The sequence below is a fragment of the Panicum virgatum genome, chromosome 2K (genome assembly GCF_016808335.1).
Source record: "Panicum virgatum strain AP13 chromosome 2K, P.virgatum_v5, whole genome shotgun sequence".
In the NCBI taxonomy this organism is placed as follows: domain Eukaryota; kingdom Viridiplantae; phylum Streptophyta; class Magnoliopsida; order Poales; family Poaceae; genus Panicum; species Panicum virgatum.
The window spans coordinates 24,028,593-24,055,428 of record NC_053137.1 but is presented as its reverse complement, the minus strand read 5'-3'; the positions used below and the strand labels follow the sequence as shown (position 1 = coordinate 24,055,428).

At 48.7% G+C, this 26,836-nt stretch overlaps 3 protein-coding genes and 1 long non-coding RNA gene across 5 annotated transcripts; 2 read left to right on the top strand and 2 right to left on the bottom strand.

The window, feature by feature from the left end:
• Window positions 1–598: 598 nt before the first annotated feature.
• On the top strand, window positions 599–1,265 carry LOC120672489. Its single transcript, XR_005674142.1, has 2 exons — window positions 599–734; window positions 878–1,265. It is a non-coding gene; the product is annotated as an uncharacterized LOC120672489 (long non-coding RNA).
• A 5,262-nt stretch (window positions 1,266–6,527) lies between these two features.
• On the top strand, window positions 6,528–9,669 carry LOC120695209 (nischarin-like). Its single transcript, XM_039978506.1, has 3 exons — window positions 6,528–7,092; window positions 7,386–7,437; window positions 9,339–9,669. The coding sequence occupies exons 1-3, from the start codon at window positions 6,528–6,530 to the stop codon at window positions 9,667–9,669; spliced, it is 948 nt and encodes a 315-aa protein (XP_039834440.1).
• A 1,169-nt stretch (window positions 9,670–10,838) lies between these two features.
• On the bottom strand, window positions 10,839–13,674 carry LOC120695208 (serine/threonine-protein kinase STY46-like). Its single transcript, XM_039978504.1, has 8 exons — window positions 13,569–13,674; window positions 12,968–13,054; window positions 12,541–12,719; window positions 12,286–12,396; window positions 11,825–11,905; window positions 11,682–11,732; window positions 11,289–11,429; window positions 10,839–11,211 (listed from the first exon to the last, which is right to left on the bottom strand). Exons 1-8 carry the CDS (start codon window positions 13,672–13,674, stop codon window positions 11,017–11,019), a joined length of 951 nt encoding a protein of 316 aa, XP_039834438.1. The 3' UTR covers window positions 10,839–11,016.
• Window positions 13,675–17,804: 4,130 nt separating this feature from the next.
• On the bottom strand, window positions 17,805–26,615 carry LOC120672472 (putative receptor-like protein kinase At4g00960). 2 transcript variants are annotated; one of them, XM_039952886.1, is made up of 12 exons: window positions 26,266–26,615; window positions 25,066–25,242; window positions 24,605–24,810; window positions 23,259–23,311; window positions 22,927–23,155; window positions 22,680–22,830; window positions 22,400–22,576; window positions 22,061–22,197; window positions 21,636–21,887; window positions 20,095–20,209; window positions 19,374–19,471; window positions 17,805–18,471 (listed from the first exon to the last, which is right to left on the bottom strand). In XM_039952886.1, exons 2-12 carry the CDS (start codon window positions 25,198–25,200, stop codon window positions 18,354–18,356), a joined length of 1,671 nt encoding a protein of 556 aa, XP_039808820.1. In that variant the 5' UTR covers window positions 25,201–25,242; window positions 26,266–26,615; the 3' UTR covers window positions 17,805–18,353. The 2 variants fall into 2 exon arrangements, with proteins under 2 accessions (XP_039808820.1, XP_039808827.1); XM_039952893.1 differs by having other exon boundaries at window positions 22,061–22,194.
• Window positions 26,616–26,836: the final 221 nt, after the last annotated feature.

Below are 26,836 nucleotides of genomic sequence, written 5' to 3'. Positions count from 1 at the left end.
GGGGTGTCTTCCTTAGCTTGCCTATTTTGTAGATCCTCTGCACTTAAAAGCATCCTTCTTTCTTTGTATTGATATATGTGCTATATTTATATTTTATGCTTTTTAGAGTCAAAAGATATTTTTCTTGAGTTACTGATGAAATCCTAAATCTTGTTATATGTTGGTTTGATACAGAACTCGACATTATACGCCCTCTCTATATATTTTCAACCTAGATGTATACAGAACCAGACAATAACATTTTGTCTAGTGCTCTTGCAGGACTACAGAGTGCCTCTTGATGTATCCAAAAGTTTTGATCTGTACCAGTTTTTTTAGGTAAAACAGCGTAGTAGTGTGTGATTCACTGGTTTCATATCTCGTGCTGTGGATTTTATATCTATCAGCTCTTTTTTAACTTTAACAATGAGGCAAATTTTTTATATCACCCCTGTCTATTTCTTCTTTGCAATAAAACTTCATTGTGCAGATACTTAATTGTGGTATTTTTGCGCATTAAAGAATTTTGCTCCTCAGCTGCATCAAGCATGTGATGTATTCCTCATGCAAACACAGGGCTAGTAACAAAATTTGATTGAGCTCCTTGTAAGTTGTCATACATTTTTTACCGATCTTGTTACTACTATTTGCTAACTACGGAAACTAACAGTTTTTTTTTCTTTTCTTTTCAGTGATTCATTTTTGTCAAACTTGTAAACTCATCATCATTCTAGGATGCAATTGGGCCATATGAGGTAATCTCCAGCTTGACTGTTGTGCAATTGAATGGCAATTAAAATGAAGCCTTCTCATATCTATTGAGCCTCCACTGTAGTTTGCTTTGAGGTAATGCACAATTCTCGAAACACCTGTTATCTCTTGGTTGGCCCACATGCAGTGAGAGGAGGTGATCTAGCATTTGCACTTCAGCTGCCAAAATGAGAGCATGTACAGGGAAAAATACACCATGTGAGGTTCAGGGTTTTTTTCTTTTAAGGGTGTGTCTAACGGGAGGTTCATATTCGCTACTTTTTCTCTGTGGGCTCTGTTCCATCCTCTTGTATGGCCAAGATGTAGCAGCCTAGAAAGAGACCACGGCAAGCAGAGGCCTGATCAGCAGAAGCAAAACAGGCCCTGGAGTGCATGTACATGTATATGCAATTAGGCGTCAATTCTTGTTAGAACCGTAAATGGAAAAAGGCTTGACATGTAATCTGGACCTGACATGTAATTTCGGTTACACGATTTAGTAGCAAGATCCTCCAGGTCATATTCTTTTTTATTTATTTGATTTCTCATTGATTTGATGGCATTTTTATATTTTGTACACATTATCAAGGCAGCCGCTTCTCAGAAAATCCTTCTTATCTGAAAATCGATTATCAGAAAAGCTATCATAAACAGGACCCTGGTCTGTTTCCTTGCGTAGCAACCTCTTTGCCATGCAAGCTCTACACCCCTGTCCTTTGTTGGCAGTTGAGGCATACAAGTTAATTTGCGCCTCTCTATGCTTGTGGGCCACCCTAGAGTGAGATATGAAATATGGACAGAACTAGGGTTGTGAAACAAGGAATCAAACTTGGTAGTTCCGTGATATGAGTCTCAATACCTGTAGTTTTGTGTTACTCTGGTTATCATACATGTAGCTTTGTTCAATTTTTGCTTTACTTTCTGTCAGAATTCACAACATAACATTTGTTATTTAGGAAGTTTTTAAGCTTACAGTATTTTCAACTATCTTATACAGAATAGGCATCTTATTTGTGGATAGATAATAGCTCAAGCAGTTTTAGTTACGTAAGGAACATAACATAGTTGAGTTTGATTATATGCACGGAGATTGATTATTTTCTGTGTACCAGATATGCCTTAATATAAAAGTGGGTACATTTTCTGTGGATTTTTTATACCTTAGTCTGCGTTTCTTGTCTGAAATGAAAAAGGGTGGTGTATCTATTTTTCATTCTTTCATGCTTGACATAAGCTAATTTCCAGAGGCGTATTTTTATGTTCTTGTTTGTTTTCTGCCTCTTGATACTTTTTTGGGACCTGACTTTTCTCCTATCTATAACACAATGAGGTACAGCTCATGAGAAAAAAAAATCAAACAGGTTGCTTGGAATATAGATTGTGTTATTTGTACTGGCAAATATGGGACAGATGTCCATATTATTTGTGAATTCCTATCATGGCATGAGTAAAGTTCAAACTTTGATGCATTTATCTTCATGGATAATTGGTCTTTGAACAAAATCAGAACATGATTTGCTGGCTTCAACATTGAAGACTTCAATGGTGGATTTGAGATGTCTGCCACTTCGCTATATAAATACCTTCCTTTGCATATCGAATTGTAGGTTTTCTCAAACAAATGTGAGCTAATTAAATATTAGGCAAACAGTGTACCTACCTGTGTGTCCTCTTTGCATTCGTATGGACAATTGTAACATAAAAAATGTCTGAGTTGATATTGTAGGAGAGAATAATGGTTTGTATTCTTCCAAACCCTAGAAGGGTGGGATATATAGATCCTCTAGATGGACCTCTATATATGGGCTCAATATACTCCAACACCCCCCGCAGCGGTGTTCAAGACTGGACAACAAGAAAGCTAACACCACCCGCAGTCTGAACAACCGACGCAGCGGTATTCAAGACTGGATAAGAAGAGAGTACAAATAGAGTACAAAGGGCAAATACCCCCCGCAGCCACAACTAGCCAACGGCTATGTTGAGGTTGGATCGAAACTCCGAGAAGGTCGAGGAGGGCAGCCCCTTGGTGAAGATGTCAGCAAACTGGGAGGTAGTTGGGACATGGAGTACCCGAACATCGCCGATTGCGACTCTGTCGCGCACGAAGTGTAGGTCGATCTCCACGTGCTTCGTCCGCTGATGCTGGACGGGGTTGGTGGAGAGATACACGGCGCTGACCGCAGTAGACGAGCGTGCTCTTGGCGAGCGGGCTGTGGAGCTCCACGAGCTGTCGTAGACAGGACGCCTCCGCCACGCCGTTAGCGACAGCTCAGTACTCCGCCTCGGCACTGGAGCGGGAGACAACCGGCTGCCGCTTGGACGACCAGGAGACCAGGTTGCCGCCCAGGAAGACGGCGTAGCCGGAAGTGGAGCGACGAGTGTCCGGGCAGCCAGCCCAGTCAGCGTCGGTGTAGACCACCAGCTCAGCAGAGGACGAGCGGTGAAGCACCAGGCCGAGGTCCACAGTGCCACGGACGTACCGGAGGAGACGCTTCAGCGCAATAAGGTGTGACTCGCGGGGATCATGCATATGGAGACAGACCTGCTGAACAGCGTAGGTGAGGTCCGTCCTGGTGAAGGTGAGGTACTGCAAAACGCCTGCCAGACTCCAGTAGGCAGTAGGATCAGCCACCGGATCACCCAGATCAGCAGACAGCTTCGCCTGAGTGTCGACAGGAGTGGAGCAGGGCTTGCAATCATTCACTCCAGCCCGCTCCAGAATATCGAGTGCGTACTGCCGCTGGTGAAGGAGAAGACCAGACGGGCGAGGCTCAATAGTGACGCCCAAGAAGTGGTGGAGCTGACCGAGATCCTTCATAGCAAACTCCTGCTGCAGAGAGGAGATGACACTCTGAAGCAACCGCTGACTGGAGGCTGTGAGTACAATGTCATCGACGTAGAGCAGCAGATAGGCAGTCTCATCCCCACGGCGGTAGACGAAGAGAGACGAGTCAGACTTGGCCTCGGTGAACCCCAATGTCAGCAAGAACGTGGCGAACCGAGAGTACCAAGTCCGAGGAGCCTGCTTCAGTCCATAGAGAGACTTGTTGAGCCGGCAGACCATATTCGGACGACTCGAGTCCACAAATCCCGCTGGCTGAGAGCAGTAGACAGTCTCTGAAAAAGTACCGTGAAGAAACGCATTCTTCACGTCCAGCTGGTGCACAAGCCAAGAGCACGAGAGCGCAAGTGAGAGGACCGTGGGCACCGTAGCGGGCTTCACGACTGGGCTGAAGGTCTCATCATAGTCCACACCAGGCCGCTGAGTGAACCCCCGGAGAACCCAGCGAGCCTTGTAGCGCTCCAGCGTGCCATCAGCCCGTCGCTTGTGCGTCCAGATCCACTTGCCAGTCACCACATTGCAATCAAACGGACGCGGCATGAGGTCCCCCGTCTGGTTGGCAAGAAGAGCCGTGTACTCCTCTTCCATCGCGCGACGCCAGTGAGGATCCGCCAAGGCGTCGCGGACAGAGGAGGGTACCGGAGAGACCCGCGGCTCTCCCTCGGTGGCGGAGAGAGTCGCGGCCTGAGACGCCATCCGCCGAGTCACCATGGGATGGATATGCCGTGGATCTCGATGGATGACTGGCGGGTGGTACACCTCCGGCTCGGCTCGAGAGGGAGCCGGAGGAGGCGGCGGCGACGGCTCCGGTGTCGGCGTCGCAGGAGCCTCCGGAGCATGAGGCAGCGCCGGTGTCGACGCCGAACGACGCCGGTACACCTGCACCGGCTCAGCGTACCGCTGCGGTGCCGGGGTTGGCGTCGAACGATGCTGGTACACCTGCACCGGCTGAGCGTACCGCGCAGGTGCAGGGGAAGGCACCGGGGCCGCGCGTGGTGCAGCAGGAGACACCGGGTCCGCGCGCGGCACGATCGGAGGTCCGGGGGCCGCGCGTGGCGCGACTGCGGGCATCGGGGCCGTGCTCAGCGCAGCAGGGATCACTTGGAACGGTGCCAGTGTGCCGAGAAAACCTGCAGGGAAATGACGGACAGGTAAAGGTGGCTGAACCACCGGGTCAGTCGGAAACAGAGACTCCAGCTCGGGGTCAGGAGAAGGTGTGGAGGAGGTGGAGTAGGGGTAATCCGACTCGTCAAAGACGACGTGTCGGGAGATCAGGACGCGGCGAGAGGTGAGGTCAAAGCATCGGTACCCCTTGTGGTCAGGGGAGTGACCAAGGAACACACACCGAGTCGAGCGGGGCGCCAGCTTGTGAGGAGCAGTGGCGGAGGTGTTAGGGTAACATGCCCGAAGACCCGAAGGTGGTCGTAGCGAGGAGGGGTACCGAAAAGAGCGTGGTGCGGAGTGGGAGCAGAAGAAGCAGTGGACGGAAGACGGTTGAGCAAGTAGGTGGCGGTGTGGAGGCTCTCCGCCCAGAAGCGCGGGGGTAGAGAGGCCTGGATCAGAAGGGTGCGCACGACGTCGTTCGTCGTGCGAATCATCCGCTCAACCTTGCCGTTCTGGGGAGAGGTATACGGACAAGACATACGCAGCTGAACACCCCGAGAGAGGAAGAAGGAACGGGAGGTGGAGTTATCGAACTCACGCCTGTTGTCACACTGGACGGCCTTAACGGTGAGGCCGAACTGAGTGGACACCCAGGCAAAGACTTGGCGCGCAAAGGAAACGTCCAAGAGTAGTGCGAGAAGTCATCGACCACTACCAGATAGTACTTGTAACCAGAAAGGCTAAGTACAGGAGAGGTCCACAGGTCACAGTGAACAAGGTCAAATGCATGCGTCGCATGCGAAGAAGAAGAAGAAGAAAAAGGGAGCCAAACATGACGACCGAGCTGGCACGCATGGCAGAGGGGCTCAGCAGGAGCCCTAGTACCAGGAACATCGGTACTACGACTGAGCTGAGCCAGAACGTCGCGGTCAGGGTGACCAAGACGGCGGTGACGGGTGGTGGAAGACGGCGTCGCGGCAAAAGCGGCAGACCAAGACGGCCAGGGCGAAGAAGAAGGCGAGAGTGGTGCAGCGGAAGAAGGAAGGCGAAGGGTATAAAGGGGCCCCGTGCTGTCACACCGGAGGAGCGGACGCCGGGAGGCCGAATCCTTTACAGTGAGGCCAGAAGAATCAAACTCGATAGAATAAGAATTGTCAGCTGTAAACTTACGAATGGAAAGAAGGTTTTGAACCATCTGAGGAGTAACAAGGACATTGGGAAGACGAAAAGAGCCAGAAGCAGAACCCACGGCGGTGACAGGAAGGCAAGACCCGTCACCAACCATGATGGAAGAAGGACAAGAGGGGTGTGGGGGTCGGACAGAAGAGAGGATACCGGCATGTGGGGTGGTGTGGAAGGAGGTACCAGAGTCGGCGATCCACTCGGTGCTGACCGGCGGCGTCCGCCCTATGGCGCTGAAGGACTGCGCCAGTGCGGCCTGGTCCCACCCCCAGGCCCGGTCGGCTACTGGCTGGGTGGAGCGGGCGGGGTCCAGAACGGCGCGAACAAGGGAGCAGCAGCGGCGAGCATGGCCACCGGCCGGGGCTAAGGACGAGGGCCCCCCCCCCTGCGCGGCGGGCGCGGCGGCCTGGGCCTGCGCGGCAGGCGCGATGGCGGCCCGCGCCCTGGAGCGGAGGAGGCGCTTGGGCGGCGGCCTGTAACAGAGGAGCGGCGGCAGATCGGGCCGGGCAAGACCACACACCCGCGGCCGGAGCAGACGGGGCCACGGGGGCGGCCGGGGGGAGGGGCACGCGTCCAGCGCGCCCGCAGGGGCAACGGCGGGGGAAGGACCCGCGGCGCGCACGGCGCGCGCGTCGCCCGCGGCTGTAGGTGCTCCGGGCAGCGCGCCATGCTGCTGGAGGTCGGCGCGGCAGGCGCGCGCCAGGCACCCTGGGTGGCGGCTGCAGCGGTGCCGTCCGCGTCCATGGCCGGCCGGCGAGCATCAGGGGCGGATGCGGCCGGCCCAAGGGGAGGCGGCCCTGGCGGCAGTGACGCGCCCCCGGCGGGGGAGCCCGCGGCAGGGGCGGCAGCCGCGGCAGGGGCGGTGGGGGAGGATCCCGCGGGGCTAGGCTGGGTGGCGGCGGCCAGGCCCGCGGCCCCGGCGTGCAGTGCGGCCTCCAGGGCGCGCCACGGGCCGGCGGCTGCTCGGGCGCGCCAGGGGCCAGCAGATCCGGCGGCGTCCACGGCCCAGGCGGCGCTCGCGGCGGCGGCGCCCGCGAATCCAGAGGCAGCGGCACCAGGGGCCGGCCCGGCGGCGCTAGAGGCGCGCCAGGGCAGGGCAGGGTCGGCCGCCAGGGCAGGCGCGCGCCAGGCGCCTTGGGCGGCGACAGCAGCGGCGCCGTCCGCATCCTGCTCCCGCAGCGGCAGGAGCGGCCCCGCCTGCGCCCTGCAGGGGATGCAGGGGATCCGTGGCGGTAGGGGAGCCCCGATCCGAGGGGCCTGCGCCCGATCCAGGAGCAGGGAAGAGTGGAGGGAAGGAGGAGAGGGGAGGGAAGGAGAGGGCTGGTGGCGCCGGCAGCGGCGGCCGGGGAGAGGGAGAGAGAGGGCTAGGCTAATGATACCATGTAGGAGAGAATAATGGCTTGTATTCCTCCAAACCCTAGAAGGGTGGAATATATAGATCCTATACATAGGCCTCTAGATGGGCCTCTATACATTGGCTCAATATACTCCAACAGATATGTATTTGTGCTTCTGTACTGTGTAGATGGGGATAACAGATCTGAGGAGTTTCTTTCAAGTCTATACGAGGAGTCCTTGTAAGTGAAATTTGCCAAATAAGCGAACTATTTTACATTTTGCTATGCTGCTATAGGTAAATTCTTGTTTTATTTAGATGGCAATTTCTGTTGCGGTGGTTCCTAGAGTTATTTTTTAAAACTGTTACCATCTTTGCCTGCCTGTTGTTGACCGGTAATTTGATTTATATAAGCAAACCTCTGCATATGGCTTCTAGAAACCTGCATGTATTTCTCAATATGAGTGTTAATTCTTGTTAGTATATCTTAATGTTGTTCCTAGTGACAAGTGACAATTTCTGAAATGGTGGCAGCATCAGTTCAGTTACAAATCTTCACTAGAATGTTAGAAGAAAAACAAAACCACTTAAATTGTGATGATTAGGGGCTTTGTACATTAGCCACTATATCAATCTCATTGGTGGGTTTTATTTTTTCTTTTTCAAATTGGCATTGTAGTGAGGATGAAATGAAGCTATGTCATGGAACTAAGATTTTCCAGGATAGTCTTATTTTTAAAGACTAAATTAGTGATGATGGGCTGTTACCCATTGCACTAGCTATCCTGACAAGTGGGTTTACTGGTGAAATTGTGCAAAATATCGGCGGCGGCAGCACAACTGCACAAGTGATACGAACAAGTGCAATGAGTAACTTTCTGCCAATGTTTTAGTTAGAATAGGACAATATCCCCTTCCTTGAGGCTTGGGCTGGTTAGCTGCTCGTTCCAAGTGACCTGGAGTGGCTCATTCGCCTGTTCTGAAGGCGGCACCTTCTTTTCCTTTTTATTTTTTCTTCTAAATTATTCAACAGTACTCTTATCTAATTTTGGATCTGACTCCAATTCGAGCTTGAAATTTGCAGTGGTTCAACACATGTTCTGGTTGATAGATACCCCCTTCATTTCATTTTATACATGTGTAGTTGTGCATTTCAGGAGCCAAACCACGTGATCTTCAATCAACAATTAGGCTCCCATGATAAAAGTTTTGTTATATGAAAACTATATCTTTGTTTCACCTTTAAAAGTACTTTCTTATGGTTTTTGTTGCTGCAAACATTATAGCGTAGGAGAAATTATGAGTCAAAGTACACTCTTGGAGGTTGTGTCGAATCAAACTACGCCTAATCGCCTATATCTTGAAATGGAGTTAGTATAGTCTAGAGAGGCTTAAGCTAATCTCTAAAAGGACAAGATTAGTTTGCAATTACGTTGACGCGAAGCACCATTGAAATAATACTGTTGTTGCCTGAGCTGCTTGGTTGTCGCAGGCTTAAAAGGCATGTTTCAGATTTCTCATTAGCAATCTAAAGGCAGGCACAATGATTGATGGCTCGGAACATTCAGAATTGATTGGAACTAGCGCTTAATGAAAAATTAGAGGCTGCATAATGCAGTTTTGAGAGAAAAAATAGATGGCCACCAAGCTGGTGCAAGGATAAAATAATACTGGAGGACTGGAAGTTAGTGCTAGTACCTGTTGCATTGACATAAGCAATGTAGTCCCCCTGCGCTTGAGCAACCTGCTGCATGAACTGATATAAGCATGGAGTACAAGCGTTGCCCATTATATTTGTCGTATTCCTATTTGTATTTCAGTAATCAGTTTAGTTATCCTTTTTGTACCATATCCTATACAGATTTTTAGACCGAAATAAGTCCATAGATGAAGCTGAACAATATCTTGAAGTCTAATGAAACTGAATGCGGCCTTTGATCAATCAGCTGGATCTCAAGGTCCTGGATGAATCGGTCTATCTGAGAGGCAAATATTTCAGAATCAGATGTGATATCAAATGGGATCTGCTCAGTGTCTGCGGGCAGTACATTGCCATGCTGCCCTCTGATGTGCACTAACAGTTTGGACGTCTCCTCTGCGTGGACCTCACCTTTAGCTGGAGAGATGTTTTCTGTGGAATAGATGGTTGCTCGCTGCTAAGTCATTGGTTTTCATGGCGGAGCTCCTGAGTTCCTTGAAGGAGAAGACTGTCTATATACAGGTTGATGACATGGAAGCACAGGTTTCCAAGTCAATTCTCCACTTCATCTACAATGATGGCTTTCCTGAGATAGAGAAGAGTGATGATGCATTTGTGATGGCTCAGCATCTGCTTGTAGTGGCAGACAGACACAAATTGGAGAGGCTGAAGCTTATATGTGTGGACAAACTCATTGACACACGCAAGGTTGCAATTGTGTCATTGCGACTGATTGGCTTTCCAGGCTTAAAGAGGCATGCTCACAGTTTCTGAGGTGTCCTGGCATACTGAAGGAAATCATTTAAGAGTGATGGCTTTGAGCATCTGATCAGCAGTTACCCCTCTCTTCGCAAGGAGGTCGTCGCCAAGGTTACTCCCTGACCTACCTCTGTGCTTTGAAGGAGCAAAACTTAAGAGTCATCCATCCTTGTTTCTGTTTGCATGCTTCTTACTTGTCTAGTGCAATGTAATCAGTAGGGTTAAATTAAGTTGCTGCATTTCTCTCAAGTATCTGAACACCGTTTTGTCTCATGCTCCGCTTGTGTTTTCTACTGCTGCATCATGTTCCACAGTTCCAGTCACCTAGTACAAGTGTACTACAAGGCTGATTTAACAGTTCCTGGGAGGTACCATAAAATTAAATTACTCATATGGAGGTCTGTTAACTTGGTACCTAGGTACTAAGATTTGATAGATTCATAATTATATAATTTAGTGGTACCTCTTTTGTACCTTTCAGAAACTATAAAAAGGCTTGTAACTGATATTCTTTTATTGCTTTTTCACAAGCAGAAATGTGAGTGGTCCGGTTATTCAATTATATCAAGGATCCACTTGAATGAAATTATCTTAAACTACTGCAATCTGCCATGAGGACCCTCGGATAGCAACACAAGAACAGGTAAAAAAATCGGGCACGCAAACTGACAGCCCTTTCTTCCACCAAAACAGTGCTTTGGTGCCCTTTATTTCCACAAAATTGATACAGTGCCTCCCCCGCCCCCCTCTAGTACACACAAAAAAAGAGCGCCTTCATGGAGATCTGAGTTTTGAGGCACTCAACAAACATGATAAATGATGGACAGAGTCAGTAATCTCGAAAACTTGAATTACGGGTTGGATGTACATTTCAAACTGATGGACTATGGATAAAAGCCCCCACCCCTCCCACTATAACACTTGGGTTTTATGGTCGGGTTGGCTAGGTGGGGCGCGCTAACATGGTACCAGAGCCGAGGTCCCGGGTTCGAACCCACCCGGCCACGCATTTCCGCTGTGCGATTTCCCCTGCGCCTCTCGTGTACTGAGACCTGCTGCGGGCTACGCCGGACTCGCACGCCGTAGGGGGAATGATGGACTATGGATAAAAATCCTCACCCCTCCCACTATAACACCTGGGTTTTATGGTTGGGTTGGCTAGGTGGGGCGCGCTAACCCAAACAATTTAAAATGATTTGATTACACATGCTGCATCATGTCCATATATACAATATGAATATGATACACAGGAAAAATGTAAATACTCGACCACATTTTTCATCGTCCCTGATGAGTTCACAGTTCATTTTTCTGACATTTTTAACATTATTTATGTTTTTTTCTACTGGTTAGTGAAAATCATCACTGCCTAGGTAATCCTTGTCTTTCTGGTTCGATGGTCCCTGTCGTAGCAGTGAAGAATGTCGTATTCTCAGATGTACCAGTGAAGAATGTTGTGTGCTCAGAACCGGAGAGAGATTCATTTGATAGCAACTGCGAGGGCTTGTGGTAGTGATCCTCTTGTTTCTGGCCGGTCTCCCGTGATGTCAATGTTCCCTAAAATAGCAGTGATCGTTGAAATGGCAGAAGGCTTCATTTGAGATAGCAAGTCTGAGGGGCCTATGCAGTCATACCTGAGCATGTGCCTGAATGCCCTCCAATTCAGTAACTATATCTGAGAAGGAAGGGCGGGCAGATGGAATGGCGTTCCAACATCTCTGCATCAAGTTCGCTAGCCCTGGATGTGTTTTTGCTGGAAGTTGTGGGCGCAAACCCTGGTACAATCAGTACAATTCCTGTGAATGCTCTTGGGACGTTTGGAAACATATTTCTACTAAACAAATTGGCACCATATGCTCAGAAAGCCAGGCACATGTATAAATGGGTCAAATCGAATCCAAGAAGTGTGTTCGCAGAGTTATCTCTTGTTGCACCTTCGGGTTAAAGATAGCTGCTAAAGTGCGTTAAGCATATATGAACATATATATCTCCTACCAAGAAGCTGAGGAAGATGGCAAGAACCAAACCTCTATCACACCTGCAGCTGCCTGGAGTGGGGTCATGGTATCATAGGGAATCTGAAAAAGTCAGAGGTAAGACGACTTGATGATTGAGAAACGAATTTCCTTGGCAGATATCTTTATGCTTGTCATATGAAATAATATAATACCTTTGATGTCATAAGCTCCCAGAGCACGATAGCAAAACTATACACGTCTGCTTTGGTGCCGTAGGCCTGATTATTTATAACCTAAACATGCAGAACAAAAGTGATTGAAAAAGTTTACAGATTGTACTCGGGGAAAAATTACAAAGTTTCTGACGGAATATTCATTGCCAACTAAATGCATGACATGTGGAAAATCACAGAATTTAGATACTTGTTGCACCAAGTTTTGGTGTCAACACTTGTAAATACAACCGTTCAAAACAATTATTTACTTGGCAGTGTTCCTGCCAAATTTGGAAAGAGAAATAATTTATTTTTGAAATATGTACTTTTCAATTAATCGAAGAACAAGCTCCATTTGGAGTAAAACAACACACAAAAAATAGGGGGGGGGGGGGGGGGTTGTTTGGAATTCTGTTTCCAATTTCGGTCAGCTTGATTAGTCGCAGCTAGAGTAATACCTCTGGCGCCATCCATCTACAGGTCGCAGTTTCAGCCGTTATGACACCCTCTTTTATAACACCCTCTTGATCATGGAAACGAGCTAAACCAAAATTTGCCACTTTTAAAACCTAGAGAAATGAGCAATAAAGATGAGTCATAAATTGATATGCTCAGTACGTGCTTTCAATTGTACAGCCATGAACCTAATGTGGGTAACGAACTAACGAAACATAAATAGTATGCACCACCAAATAAGAACTTAATAGTCATACGTGATTTTTATCCATTAGAAGAAGGTTAGCAGATTTCAAATCTCCGTGGATGATGCCGTTCTGATGCAAGTAAGACATCCCTCTGCTTACATCTAATGCAAACTTCACAAGCATCGGAAGGTCCAAGGCATTATGCTCTTTGTGCAAGAAATCAAATAGGTTCCCTCCAGAAATCCATTCTGCAAGATGCAATAAGATATTTATTTCATAAAAGAAATTAAATGCTCTGTGGCATGTATACTTCTATGGACCAATAGACAGGATTTTCATTTCCCACACACCTGCAAGGATGTGACATAACTGAGGCTTTAAGCCATTTTTTAGTGAATGGTAGAAACCAAAAATCAAATTCTTTGGGAAGTCTGATTCTTTGTACGATAATAGTTTTTTTTATCAAGACTCAAATGTTGCTAGCATGACGTCTCACCTGTTATTATGCAAGGTGGCCTTCTGCATGAGTCGATCAGTCGAATAACATTGGCATGATCAAGTTCCCTGAAAAGAAGTGTGCAAGCTGATTCTTGTTACATTTTAGTACTTGCAAAAGACCTCGCCTCACGGCCGCCCTCCGGGACCTCGAGGCCAAGCTCGCGCGGGCGCACGCTGCGCAGGCCGCCGTCGCGCCCGCCGCGCAGGACGCCGCCGCGCCCGCGGCGTCCGTGCCTGCGTTCGGTATGCCCCCCGCGGACGCGCCGTTCGCCGCCGCCGCCTTCCGCGGGCAGCCGATAGCCGCCGGAGCTGCTACGGCCGACGACGCTCTCGTCGCCAAGTCCGAGGCTTCGGCGGCTCAGGAGCGGGCCCGCGCGGCTGCCCTCGCTTGGGAGCGCGAGCGCTCCGCGGCCGACGCTCTCACTCGTCGGGTCGCTGCAGAGAAGCCCTACTTTCTTGTCCCGCCCGTCGTCCCCTTCACCGAGCACGGAGCTTCGTCCTCCCACCAGGCTCCGCCCTCTGGATCTGGACCCCGAATCGACCCGCCCGACCCCCTCCTTGGTGCTCCTCTCACCGGTCAGACCGGGGGTGGGGGAGGCTGAGGGCGTTGTCGGCGGAGGGGACGTGGTGGTGGTGCTCGGGGCACTCTGGACCCGACTCCGGCTCCCCCTCATGCTCTTGGCCCTGGAGGTACGCCCTGGCCATCCTTCAGCACCCCATAGTGTAACGTCCCGCCTCCCCGAGGCCGGGCCCGCTTACATCTGACAGCTTTCTAGGACATAGACTGCCCTCACAGACCAACACATGTCTTTTCTGCACACTTTGTCCTCACTCGTGCGCACCCCGGAAATAAATTCCCGGTCGGTCACCCATCCCCAAATTGCTCTGGGCCAAGCACACTTAACCTCGTAGTTCTTTGGAGACCGACTTCTGGAAAAGAAGTTGCAACTTGTTGGTATGAGTATCCTATTAATCCTATTAAGCCCTAGGCCGGGGTGTCACACATGGCCAGGGCGCATCCCGATGTGGCCGTTTTAGGGTCAGGGGGGGCCCTCGTCCTCAGCCCCAGTCGGCGGCCATGCTCGCCGCTGCTGCCCTCCTATTCGCGCCGTCCTGGACCCCGTCCACTCCACCCAGCTAGCAGCCGACCTGGCCTGGGGGGTGGGACCGGGCCGCACTGGCGCAGTCCTTCAGCGCCATGGGGCGGACACCGCCGGTCAGCACCGAGTGGATCGCCGACTCGGGTGCCTCCTTCCACACCACACCACATGTCGGTATCCTTGCTTCTGTCCGACCCCCACACCCCTCTTGTCCTTCCATCGTGGTTGGTGATGGGTCTTGCCTTCCTGTCACCGCCGTGGGTTCTGCTCCTGGCTCCTTTCGTCTTCCCAATGTCCTTGTTGCTCCGCAGATGGTTCATAACCTTCTTTCCATTCGTCAGTTTACAACTGACAATTCTTGTTCCATCGAGTTTGATTCTTCTGGTCTCACTGTAAAGGATTCGGCCTCCCGGCGTCCGCTACTCCGGTGTGACAGCGCGGGGCCCCTTTACACCCTTCGCCTTCCTTCTTCCGCTGCACCACTCTCGCCTTCTTCTTCGCCCTGGCCATCTTGGTCTGCCGCTTTTGCCGCGACGCCGTCTTCCACTACCTGGCACTGCCGTCTTGGTCACCCTGGCCGCGACGTTCTGGCTCAGCTCAGTTATAGTGCCGATGTTCCTGGTACTAGGGCTCCTGGTAAGCCCCCTGCCATGCGTGCCAGCTCGGTCGTCATGTTCAGCTCCTTTTTTCTTCTTCTTTTTCGCATGCGACGCATGTATTTGATCTTGTTCACTGTGACCTGTGGACCTCTCCTGTACTTAGCCTTTCTGGCTATAAGTACTATCTGGTGGTGGTCGATGATTTCTCGCACTACTCTTGGATGTTTCCTTTGCGCGCCAAGTCTGAGACCTTCCCCACCCTCCTCCACTTCTTTGCCTGGGTGTCCACTCAGTTCAGCCTCACCGTTAAGGCCGTCCAGTGTGACAACGAGCGGGGGTTCGACAACTCTACCTCCTGTTCTTTCTTCCTTTCTCGGGGTGTTCAGTTGCGTATGTCTTGTCCGTATACCTCTCCTCAGAACGGCAAGGCTGAGCGGATGATTCGCACGACGAACGACGTCGTGCGCACCCTTCTAATCCAGGCCTCTCTGCCCCCGCGCTTCTGGGCTGAGAGCCTCCACACCGCCACCTACTTGCTCAACCGTCTTCCGTCCACTGCTTCTCCTGCTCCCACTCCACACCACGCTCTTTTTGGTACCCCTCCTCGCTACGACCACCTTCGGGTCTTCGGGTGTGCGTGTTAGCCTAACACCTCCGCCACTTCTCCTCACAAGCTGGCGCCCCACTCGACTCATTGTCTATTCCTTGGTTACTCCCCTGACCATAAGGGGTACCGATGCTCTGACCTCACCTCTCACCGCGTCCTGATCTCCCGACACGTCGTCTTTGACGAGTCGGATTTCCCCAACTCCACCTCCTCCACACCTTCTCCTGACCCCGAGCTGGAGTCTCTGTTTCCGACTGACCCGGTGGTTCAGCCACCTTTACCTGTCCGTCCTTTCCCTGCAGGTTTTCCCGGCACACTGGCACCATTCCCGGTGATCCCTGCTGCGCCGAGCGCGGCCTCGATGCCCACAGTCGCGCCACGCGCGCCCCCAGACCTCCGATCGTGCCGCGCGCGGACCCGTGTCTCCTGCTGCGCCACGCGCGGCCTCGGTGCCTTCCCCTGCACCTGCGCGGTACGCTCAGCCGGTGCAGGTGTACCGGCGTCATTCGGCGCCGACACCGGCGCCGCCACGGTACGCTGAGCCGGTGCAGGTGTACCGGTGTCGTTCGGTGCCGACACCGACGCCGCCTCCTGCTCCGGAGGCTCCTGCGACGCCTCCACCGGAGCCGTTGCTGCCGCCGCCTCCACCGACTCCCTCTCGAGCCGAGCCGACGGTGTATCACCCGCCCGTCGTCCATCGAAATCCTCGGCATATCCATCCCATGGTGACTCGGCGGATGGCATCTTAGGCCGCGACTCTCTCCGCCACCGAGGGAGAGCCGCGGGTCTCTCCGGTACCCTCCTCTGTCCGCAACGCCTTGGCGGATCCTCACTGGCGTCGCGCGATGAAAAATGAGTACGCGGCTCTTCTTGCCAACCAGACGTGGGACCTCGTGCCGCGTCCGTCTCGTTGCAATGTGGTGACTGGCAAGTGGATCTGGACGCATAAGCGTCGGGCTGATGGAACACTGGAGCGCTACAAGGCTCGCTGGGTTCTCCAGGGGTTCACTCAGCGACCTGGTGTGGACTATGATGAGACCTTCAGTCTAGTGGTGAAGCCTTCTACTGTGCGCACGGTCCTCTCACTTGCGCTCTCGCGCTCCTGCCCTGTGCACCAGCTGGACGTGAAGAATGCGTTTCTTCACGGCACTCTGTCAGAGACTGTCTACTGCTCTCAGCTAGCGGGATTTATGGACTCGAGTTGTCCGGATATGGTCTGCCGACTCAACAAGTCTCTCTATGGTCTGAAGCAGACTCCTCGGGCTTGGTACTCTCGGTTCGCCACATTATTGCTGACATTGGGGTTCACCGAGGCCAAGTCTGACACATCTGTCTTCATCTACTGCCGTGGGGATGAGACTGCATATCTGCTGCTCTATGTCGATGACATTGTGCTCACAGCCTCCAGTCAGCAGTTGCTTCAGAGTGTCATCTCCTCTCTGCAGCAGGAGTTTGCTATGAAGGATCTAGGTCAGCTCCACCACTTCTTGGGCGTCACTGTTGAATCTCGCTCGTCTGGTCTTCTCCTTCACCAGCGGCAGTACGCACTCGATATTCTGGAGCGGGCTGGGATGACTGATTGCAAGCCCTGCTCCACTCCTGTCGACACTCAGACGAAGCTGTCTGCTAATCTGGGTGATCCGGTGGCTGATCCTACTGCCTACCGGAGTCTGGCTGGCGCTTTGCAGTACCTCACCTTCACCAGGCCGGACCTCACCTACGCTGTTCAGCAGGTCTATCTCCATATGCATGACCCCCGGGAGTCACACCTTGCTGCGCTGAAGCGTTTCCTCTGCTACGTCCGTGGCACTGTGGACCTCGGCCTGGTGCTTCACCGCTCGTCCTCTGCTGAGCTGGTGGTCTACACCGACGTTGACTGGGCTGGCTGCCCGGACACTCGTCGCTCCACTTCCGGCTACGCCGTCTTCCTGGGCGGCAAGCTGGTCTCTTGGTCGTCCAAGCGGCAGCCGGTTGTCTCCCGCTCCAGTGCTGAGGCGGAGTACCGGGCTGTCGCTAATGGCGTGGCGGAGGCGTCCTGGCTACGACAGCTCTTGGCGGACCTCCACAGCCCGCTCGCCAAGAGCACGCTCGTCTACTGCGACAACGTCAGCACCGTGTATCTCTCCACCAACCCTGTCCAGCATCAGTGGACGAAGCATGTGGAGATCGACCTATACTTCGTGCGCGAAAGAGTCGCCATCGGCGATGTTCGGGTGCTCCATATCCCGACTACCTCCCAGTTTACTGACATCTTCACCAAGAGATTGCCCTCCTCGACCTCCTCGGAGTTTTGCTCCAGCCTCAACGTAGCCGGTGGCTAGTTGTGGCTACGGGGGGGGGGGGGGGGTATTTGCCCTTTGTACTCTATTCTTGTCTAGTCTTGAATACTGTTGCGCCGGTAGTTCAGACTGCGGGGGGTGTTGGCTTTCTTGTTGTCCAGTCTTGAACACCGCTGCGCCGGTAGTTCAGTCTGCGGGGGGATGTTGGTGTATATGTGAGCCCATGTATAGAGGCCAATCTAGAGGCCCATGTATAGGATCTATATATCCCACCCTTCTAGGGTTTGGAGGAATAGAAGCCATTATTCTCTCCTATAGGGTCAGCAAAAATTACAAAATATTAGTACCTCTAAGGGCATGGAAGTTTGGAACAAGTATTAGCTGATGTTAGCAATGCTCTTGAAAACGATCTAGAGCTAGAGGTAGATGAACACATGCATAAACTTTTATGCTGCTGGATCAAAGACCCCAGCTGGCCCCTTCTCTATACTTATACATGATTGATGGTGTATGCCATACCTAGTACAGTGCTTGGACACACTGCAACTACTACCATTTCATGAGGTTATGCCTCAACTTACTGCAGCATGCCTGCTCTTATTGCTACTCCCTACTGCCTTTATACATGGCATGTCTGGTTACTAGGATAGAGGAGTTCGCTCAACAGAGCATAACCAAAATACTCTTACAGATTACACCAATAGCTGCAAAGGTGATTATCATACAAACAGACATGGTAAAAATGGTCTACTAGATCTAAGGTTATTAAAAGAAAGAAATAATTTATGTGGTTTAACTCTTACAAAAATTGTTTTGTAAGTGTAGAAAAGCTTACCTGTGTAAGGTTACCAGGATTTTCGACCGTGGATAATATAATCTCATATATATAATAATTCTGTGCATATAATGTATCTGGCCTGTCAAATATGTAGAGAGATACAATCAGTCGAGTCATGAGAGAATCAAAAACTAGGATTTTATCTGGACAAAAAGGGTTATTTACATGTGTACATGTACAGGTTCAGTGTCAACAAATCTAGTGCAAGCACAAGTATTTTGTTCATAATACTCAAGCTAGATATGTGTGGTGCAAATAGAAGGGTGCGATATTTACTTTTATTGCAACTGTGATACCATTATTTTTAAAAGTGTACTATGCATCAATTTGTTAATATGTTAAGTTGTTTTGTTCGTCCAATGAACAGCAACAAAAACAGTGAGAATATGCCATTTTAAGCTACCAACCACGACTTCAGCAACCGTTCCCATCTTACTATTCTATACATATTTTGTATCTTTTACCTTTGTTCTTATGCATCTATTGCTAGCAGCTGTACACCTTAGCATCATAAGTTAACTACTTCTTTCAAAGATTCAGGAAAGGTAGCGGTGAGAACAAGTTTTGAAACAGACAAATATGGGATACTGTAAATCTTCATATCCAGACAATGCTAACTCCCTTTGAAATCTTAGATGATTTGAAAACACAAATCTTGCAGGTCATCATTATATCCTCGAGTATTTGGATAGTCCAAAGCAATGTTATCTTTAAGCAACAACTTTTTTCTACCGTAGCTTCGCAAATATCTTGAAGCATGAATTTGCCATGGTTATCCATAGAGCAAAGAAACTTTACTTCCCAAGACACAGTAGAATGGTTTGAGAATATGTTGTAATATTTTTTTCTTTTTTGTGCTACTTTGTAACATGTTTCCCTCCTTTTTAATATATAATCAGTAGAGGCCACAACCCCTCCCGTTCCATAAAAGGTCAATCCAAATAAATAAAATAAGAAAAAGAAAGTACAATGCATATGTACCTGGTAGATAGAGCAACCTCACTAGCAGCCCCTTCCTGGCTTCCCTTAGAGTGAGTGATCTCATCCACATCTTTATCTTCATTATTTACTTGTAATAACTAAAAGAAGTTTTATTGGTGATATTGTAAATAAACATACAAGAATAAATCACACGAACAAAATGAGAGATGGGCCTACTTTTGTTTTCCTTGATTCCTTCCTTTTTAAAACTATAATAACTTCTGTAAATATATAACCAGTAGGGAAAATAGAAGATATATGATAGAAAAGTATCCCCAATTAGGGACAAGCGAAAAAATCAGATTATTATAAATAATAACACATAACAAAATGTTGTCAACATTCTACACAAAATCCATCCAGACACTTCTTTTTTGTCCACAATATATAATTTAGTTGTGGACTCTTTTTATTTATTTATATCATGAATAAAATATTATAACATAGTTATATTTGCATCCCCAATCTAGTAGACTAATTCTATGTTAAATGATGAATTTTTATTCCATCATGACACACTGGTTTAAATTGTTTTCATGGCAACATAATTTATTTTGACCAAGAATTGAATTATTGGAGCAAATAAAGATGGATCAGTACCTTGATCAACTTTTCAGTATAATATTGCTAATAGTACTATGCATTTTACAAGAACATAAACTCTTGGCCAATGCAACAAGAACAAAACAAAGATTCAAACCGAAGTTAGAAATATATTTACCCTTAGGAAACGGACAACAAATGCTGGGTGCTTAGCAAAATCCTTTGCTTCTGCCAAAACCTTCATGTGGATTAAGATGTCCTCTGCTTTATCAATATCCAGATCTAGTTGATAACTACACTGCAATAGAAGAAAATTGGAATAGCATTAAAATAAATGGAGGAATTCTACACACTATTAATTTTAATCATAAAAGTTGTGCCTACAAAGCCAGAGCCATAGAGGTTGTTGGAAAGGTGGCTCAAATTGTACTTAAAAATGATTGTCCCACTAGTAATATGATTTTCAGTTACATTAGAAGAGAATAGGTGGGAGAATATGTTTAACAAGAAGTGGAGGCCATATCATGCCAATGCAAGACAGGGTCTATCTAACACATTTTTACAGCAAACTGAGTATATTAACCAAAAAGGTACGTGGAAGTATTTGGACCAGTGATCAAGGCTCATAAAGATGTTGAATTGTTGATACTCAAAAGAAGAGCATAGTGGTCAGGTTTAAAACCAGGCAGTAGAAAAGAGATTGAAATATGATGCGGTGAACCCCCTACCATATATAGGGATCTTTAGATTCTTAATTTTTTGTGAAGATTCCTAAAGAGTACGCGTCACGTCAGGGTGGGCATTCGAGTTTTCCAGTTTGGCTTGGATTGGTTTCTCAGTTTTTTGAAGAAATTCAGTTCCTAAAAAATAGGAACCGATTAGTTCCAAAAAAAATTAGGAATCGAGTATTTCGGTTCGGTTTCGGTTCTAATAGAATTTTTTTAGCAGAAGCTAAGATAACAAGAAAAACGCACATATTTTAAAGCAAATTTAGACAATACTTCATCTATTTTAGAGAATAATAATTGAGAAGGGAACAATAACGATATAGTAAGAGAAATAAATAGCAATTGAAGTATGACACATCACATATAAACTAAATATACTCTTACAAAATGCAAATGTTTATGTAATTCAGTTCTTTTGGTTAATTCGGTTAACCGAGAGCAGGAACCGAACTTTTTTCGATTATTTCAGTTCCGTGCTTTCTGGAACCAAACAAGGAACCTATTTTTTCGGTTTTGGTTCCAGTTATTTCGGTTTCAGTTCTCAGTTAAATTTGCCTACCCCTAGCATCATGTATGAACTATCAATAGGATGGGTACAACATAAGTGTCAAGATGGAAATAACCCTTCATGGATTGAAACATCAAAGATGTCCCAGCCCAAGGTCAGACAATTCTGTACGAATTTAGATTGCACATACTAAGAATTCGTGTAGCTTAGTTTGTTAAATTTATTTCCCTAAGATGGAACCTGTCTATTTAAGTCTCCAAGTAAGCATAAATGCTCATATTTTTCAACTAATTGTTTTTCAATGGTATGGTACACCCTTGGTTATACAAGGTTATTGACTTGTTAGTCTCACTGGCCATAGATGAGTTGGGATGTCCATGCTTAGCTACGTTCATAGAGGCGAATGCACATAAGTATAGATCTAGAGATAAGAATGAAAATCTTCAGGCCGCAAAATCCTTCATAGCAAAACAAGTTAGTCACCTCGCGGGAAGCCGGTCAAAGTGGGCCTCAAGTTGCTCTCGGAACTCGGGAACGAGCGCCTCCTCGAAACCTTCTTGGATGAGGCGTTCATAAACCTCCGAACATATGTCGAAGACAGCGTGCACGGGCTCGGTGGCTGAAGGTTGAGATGAATTCTCGCTGACGTCCTCTTGGACGCCACCGCCGCTGTAACGGCTCCCATTAGCTGACGTGGGCGCAGCGTTGTGAGGCAGAGACGAGGTCTCGCTTGTTCTGATCATTTTTTGTGTGAAAATAATAGAATCAACAAATTCACATCTGAGCGAAGTGAGAGTAGGCGCCAAGGTTGGATGGTGTAGAAAAAGAAGCTGGTGACATCGATCCTGAGAGCCTCAGCCAACATTGCAGATGTCTCCTGACGGAGCAATGCAAGAAGGATTATTTACCTCATGCGGCCAAGCTTCCCGTGACTGTTCACTTCTGCCAAGTGTGTATTATTAAGACCGTTAGCATCACTGGCAGTTCCGGACGGCGTCCTCTCCTTCCTTTTACGCAAAGCGGGGGCATTTGGAATAGGGACCTGCTGAATCACACACACTTAACAATGTTATATATACAACTTGTACTGTATTCCGTACAGTTTTTTTTACAGGAATTTAGTAGCTTTCGAAATCGGACGATAATCACATCTTATCTTACGCTTTAAACAAATGATGGTGTAGCATATCTTTTACCATTGAATTACTGAAGACGTAAGCGATGAAGAGAAAGTAAATTGATCAGACCTGGTCCATCTCTGTCTCATTCAGCTTCTGGACAACATCCCCTATGCTCGGCCTTTTCCTTCGGTCAGTTTCCATACAGCTCAAGGCTATTTCGATGCATCTCTTCACTTGTTTGGAGGATGACTCAGGCATGCACATTTGCGTTTCCTGTAGCCTTTTCCTCCAGTTTTCATGTACCTATATTCATTGGAAAAACTATAGTAATATTTTGCCAAGATTGTCAAGTGATCTTTCACAACAATTTTGTCTTAAATGATAATGACAAGCAGCATTTTCTCACATTCTCAATGAATTGCTGGGGAGACATATCAGAACTTCTGGAGTGGCCTGTAGGTCCTGTTATTATCTTTATGATTACAACACCCAAACTGAATATGTCGAACTTCTTTGAGATTAAGTTGCTCTCTATGTATTCCGGCGGCAAGTACCCCCTGCATGACACCATATATGCATGGGTGTTGAGTAGTCAAAATTATTTGAGATTATGTTTCATGCTTACAGGAAATTTCAGTTCGCATGAAGCTTACAGCGTTCCCATAGAACTTTTCGTGATCCGCGTTTGGTCTTCCCCGAAGAGCCTTGACAAGCCGAAATCTGCGATTTTTGGCACCATCTTCTCATCCAGCAATACATTGGCTGGTTTTAAATCCAAGTGATAAATAGGAGGTTCCAATTCCTCGTGAAGATATTTCAGTCCCATGCAAATCCCCTTAATTATGGCATAGCGTGTGTCCCAATCAAGTCCGTGATACTCATCTGTGTTGTAGCAACAAACAATGATAATTATAAAACATATTGGTTTTCGAATATCATTCCTAACTTTATATATAATTATTCTATATGTAGGGAACAGTCATACCAGAAAGATACTTGCCAAGGTTTCCATTTTGCATATACTCGAAGCAGAGTAACCTGTATATCTTTTTCGCGAACGTGCCTTGGCACGTATTTCATTAAGAAGAAAGCAGTTTACAAACATTTCTTGGAGCCGTCAAACAGGGCTTGACCGACCCAAGAGAACTAAGGATAAACGAAAGAGAAACACTGAAAAAGAACTACAAACCTAACACACAGCAACAAACGACACATACAACAAAAGAAGCAAGAAGAGGGAAGCCACAACCGGCTTAGCTACCCAACCGGCGACCCTAGAACTAAACCTGCACAAAGGATACACCATCACCGAGGAAGCCTTCCAAACGGTGGCAAAGCATCCACTTATCACGACCTGAGCGGCGAAGCATCCATAGAGCAAGCACCAGTAGCACGACGGCGGCCAAACATCCACCCAAGAAGTACGACCCTGGCGGCAAAGCATCCGCCTAAACAAACAACCTAGACGGCAAAGCATCCGTCCGAGAGCCACCACGATCCGCAAGACGGCAAAGCATCCGCCACGCAAAGCAACCAAGGCAACCTGAGTGATAGTGGTGGGTAACATGAAACGAAGGCAGGTTCAGCAGCCGCCGTCGTGACGCCGAGAACGACATCAGAGCAGGGGAGGGGGCCCCACTGCAGCCATCGGCAGAGCTTCCAAGACGATGCCTCCAGCGAGGGAACGACGCCACGCGCCGTCATCGTCCGGCCAAAAGGCCAAGGTTTTCACCCGGAAAGCACATCGGAGCGGAGGGAAGAGGGGTGAAAAATGACGCCTTCAACAAGGTCAACGGCGCCCGAAGGCGTCGCCGTCATTGGTCTGCAAGCAGACCTAGGCTTTCGCCTTCACCCAATCCCTCCCTGAAGCCGAAGGCCGAGGAGCGGCAAAGCGCTGAAGAGCCCACCGGAGGGCCGGCCGCAGACCCCAAGACATGGACGTCCAGGACGGCAGCCCGCCCCTGGGACGAGCGGCGGAGGCGCAGAGCTGCCACAGGCGCAGCAAGCCACAACCCCAGGGCGAGCGACGGAGACGACGCAGCCACCAGAGGCGCAACCCGGGCCCAGGGCCGAGCGGCGGCTGTGGCCATCAGGCCACAGGCCGCCCAAGACCAGAGCCGAGCCCCGGGTTAGGAGGCGGCGCCGGCGGGCCAGGCAGGCCCCAGCGGCGGCGGCGAGGGCGGCCCGCCAGCGGGCCAGGCAGGCGCGAGCGGCGGCGCCCCGGACCGGCAGCCGGCCACGCGAGGGACGGCCGCCCCACAGGCACGACAGCGGCGGCGCAGGGACCACCGAGGCCACGGGGTAGGCCCGGCGGCGACCGCCCAGGGTAACCTGTATATCTTGTCAGCAAGAACTAATTTTCCATTGTACTTTACAAGTTTTTTCTGAATTTCATAGCAATAGCTAACAAATGGAACAATGTTTTGGTGCTGGAGCCGTACAAGGTTGTTGAGCTCATTCTGAAATTGCTCCTCCTCAAGCCCTGGCATGTCATAAAGCATCTTCACTGCAATCTTCTCCCCATCTTTATGCACGCCCTGTTCAACATCTCACATTGATGATATATTAGCTTGTAGTAAAGTAAACAATGCCACACTTCGGGTCCATGTATATATCTCTTGTTCAAGCTAGTTTCGTGAAGCTAGGGCTACATTCTTCCACCATAAAATAAGATTATAAGAGAATAAATTTTTGCAGGTCAATCTATTTGCAATAAGATATGTGCTATGTGTCATTCCTAGTTTATTCAATATATTTCCCCGACACCAGCAGCAAAACGAAAAGAACATTACCATAAAAACTTGTCCATATGCACCGCTACCAATTATCTGCTCCTTAGAGAAACCATTCGTAATTTCCTTTAATAAATGGAATGGGATGACCTTTGGCACATCACTGCTTGTATGATACGTGCTATGGCTTTCCATCTAGTAGAAAGTTGCATGGAAATTATTTAACCGTACCGTGTCCTGCAGGAGAGAAAGTACACGTTTTAAACTGAATTTAAAGATTAGAATTATAGAATATCATTAAAAAACTAAAGCCAATGAATTTAATATAATCCTCGTACAATACTAGAAAAAGCGAGAGAATTCACAAACATGTAACAAGAATCACAAAGCAGTTGCAAATGACCAAATAATTCAAGGAGGAATAGTATGCGATGAAAAAAGAATCGACTTATTAGTTGTTGTGCTGTCGACTGCAGTAGGGATCAGGTGATTTATTACGTATAGATTAAGTGGCCAGGTTAATTAAGATTTATGAAGAAACACACATAGATCTGTGATGGTCAACGAGCATGAACACGAGCACTCGGCGAGCGTCATGGCAAAACACAGATCTGGTCCATGAGACTATCCGACAAGCATCGAAGCAACAGGTTCCTAATTAAGGTCACCAGAGAAATCACTTACTACCAGCTGGAAATAAAGAGGCCGGCAGGCTGCTGCTGCCGCCGCGGAAAGGATGATGATGTGTGTTGTCGACCACGCGTCAGTATAGACGAAGCAGTAGCCAGTGGAAGAGAATCTACATACCGTGAGCAGACTAAACTAGCCTTCGGGCTGGAGAGTGGAGAAGGAGCGAGAGCTGAGCCTGCCGAGGGAGCCAACAGCCACTTGCATTTCTTTGGGAATCCAGTAGTCCATTTGGTAAAATACAGATGGCATGATCGATGAAAACCACGACTATTTTATTCAAGTTAAAAAAAATGAAACCGCCACTACAGCAACCTGGATATGACCGACGCGGGGTGACTACAGTGGCGGAGGCAGGATTAAAATCCACTCATAGCGAACCTACCATTACTCATTTGTATACAAAAATAATATGACCAAAGTTAAATATAATCATCGAATATGCATAAATTTACTACGAGTCGCAATTGTATGAAAATATTAAGTATTGGTAAGGAGACGATTAGATGGACATACGGTAGCAATTGTATGAAAATATTAAGTATTGGTAAGGAGACGATTAGATGGACATACGGTAAAGCACTAAGTGCGGCAAGCTGGCCGAGGAAGATTCATCCTCCGATGTTTCAAGGCTCGAAAGCGCTTCATCAAATTGGACACCGCCGATGGTTAGTGGCGGCTGCTGCAGTGCCATTAGGATCTTGAGGTGGATTAACTTGCTCTGTTTCCACGCCCTGCTCCCCGTCCGCCTCCATCACGCCTTAGCCTTGCTCGCCGTCCGTGCAGCACTAGCGGAGGCGCGAACCGACCTGGAGGTTGGACTGCTGGAGCCGCGGGTGGCCTGTGGGCGAGAAGCGACGAGCAGAAGTAGAAGAACCGCGGAAGCTAGAAGGCCGCGAGCGCGAGGGGCAACGGCGGCGGCGCCTCCCTCTGTCCGTCAAACTTCGTCAGGCAACGATGGTTCCTCTTCTAATTTCTGAACTGGCCAGTGGGCTTGTGATGGGCTGACGGCCCAACTGCCTAAAGGCCCAAAATCGAATCGTTATTTATCTACTCTATATACTCATCTTCTTCCTCCAGAGTCCATTCCATACGGACGAACAGACCTGCGCCTCCATGGCTGATGGCTGCCGCGCAGTTAACT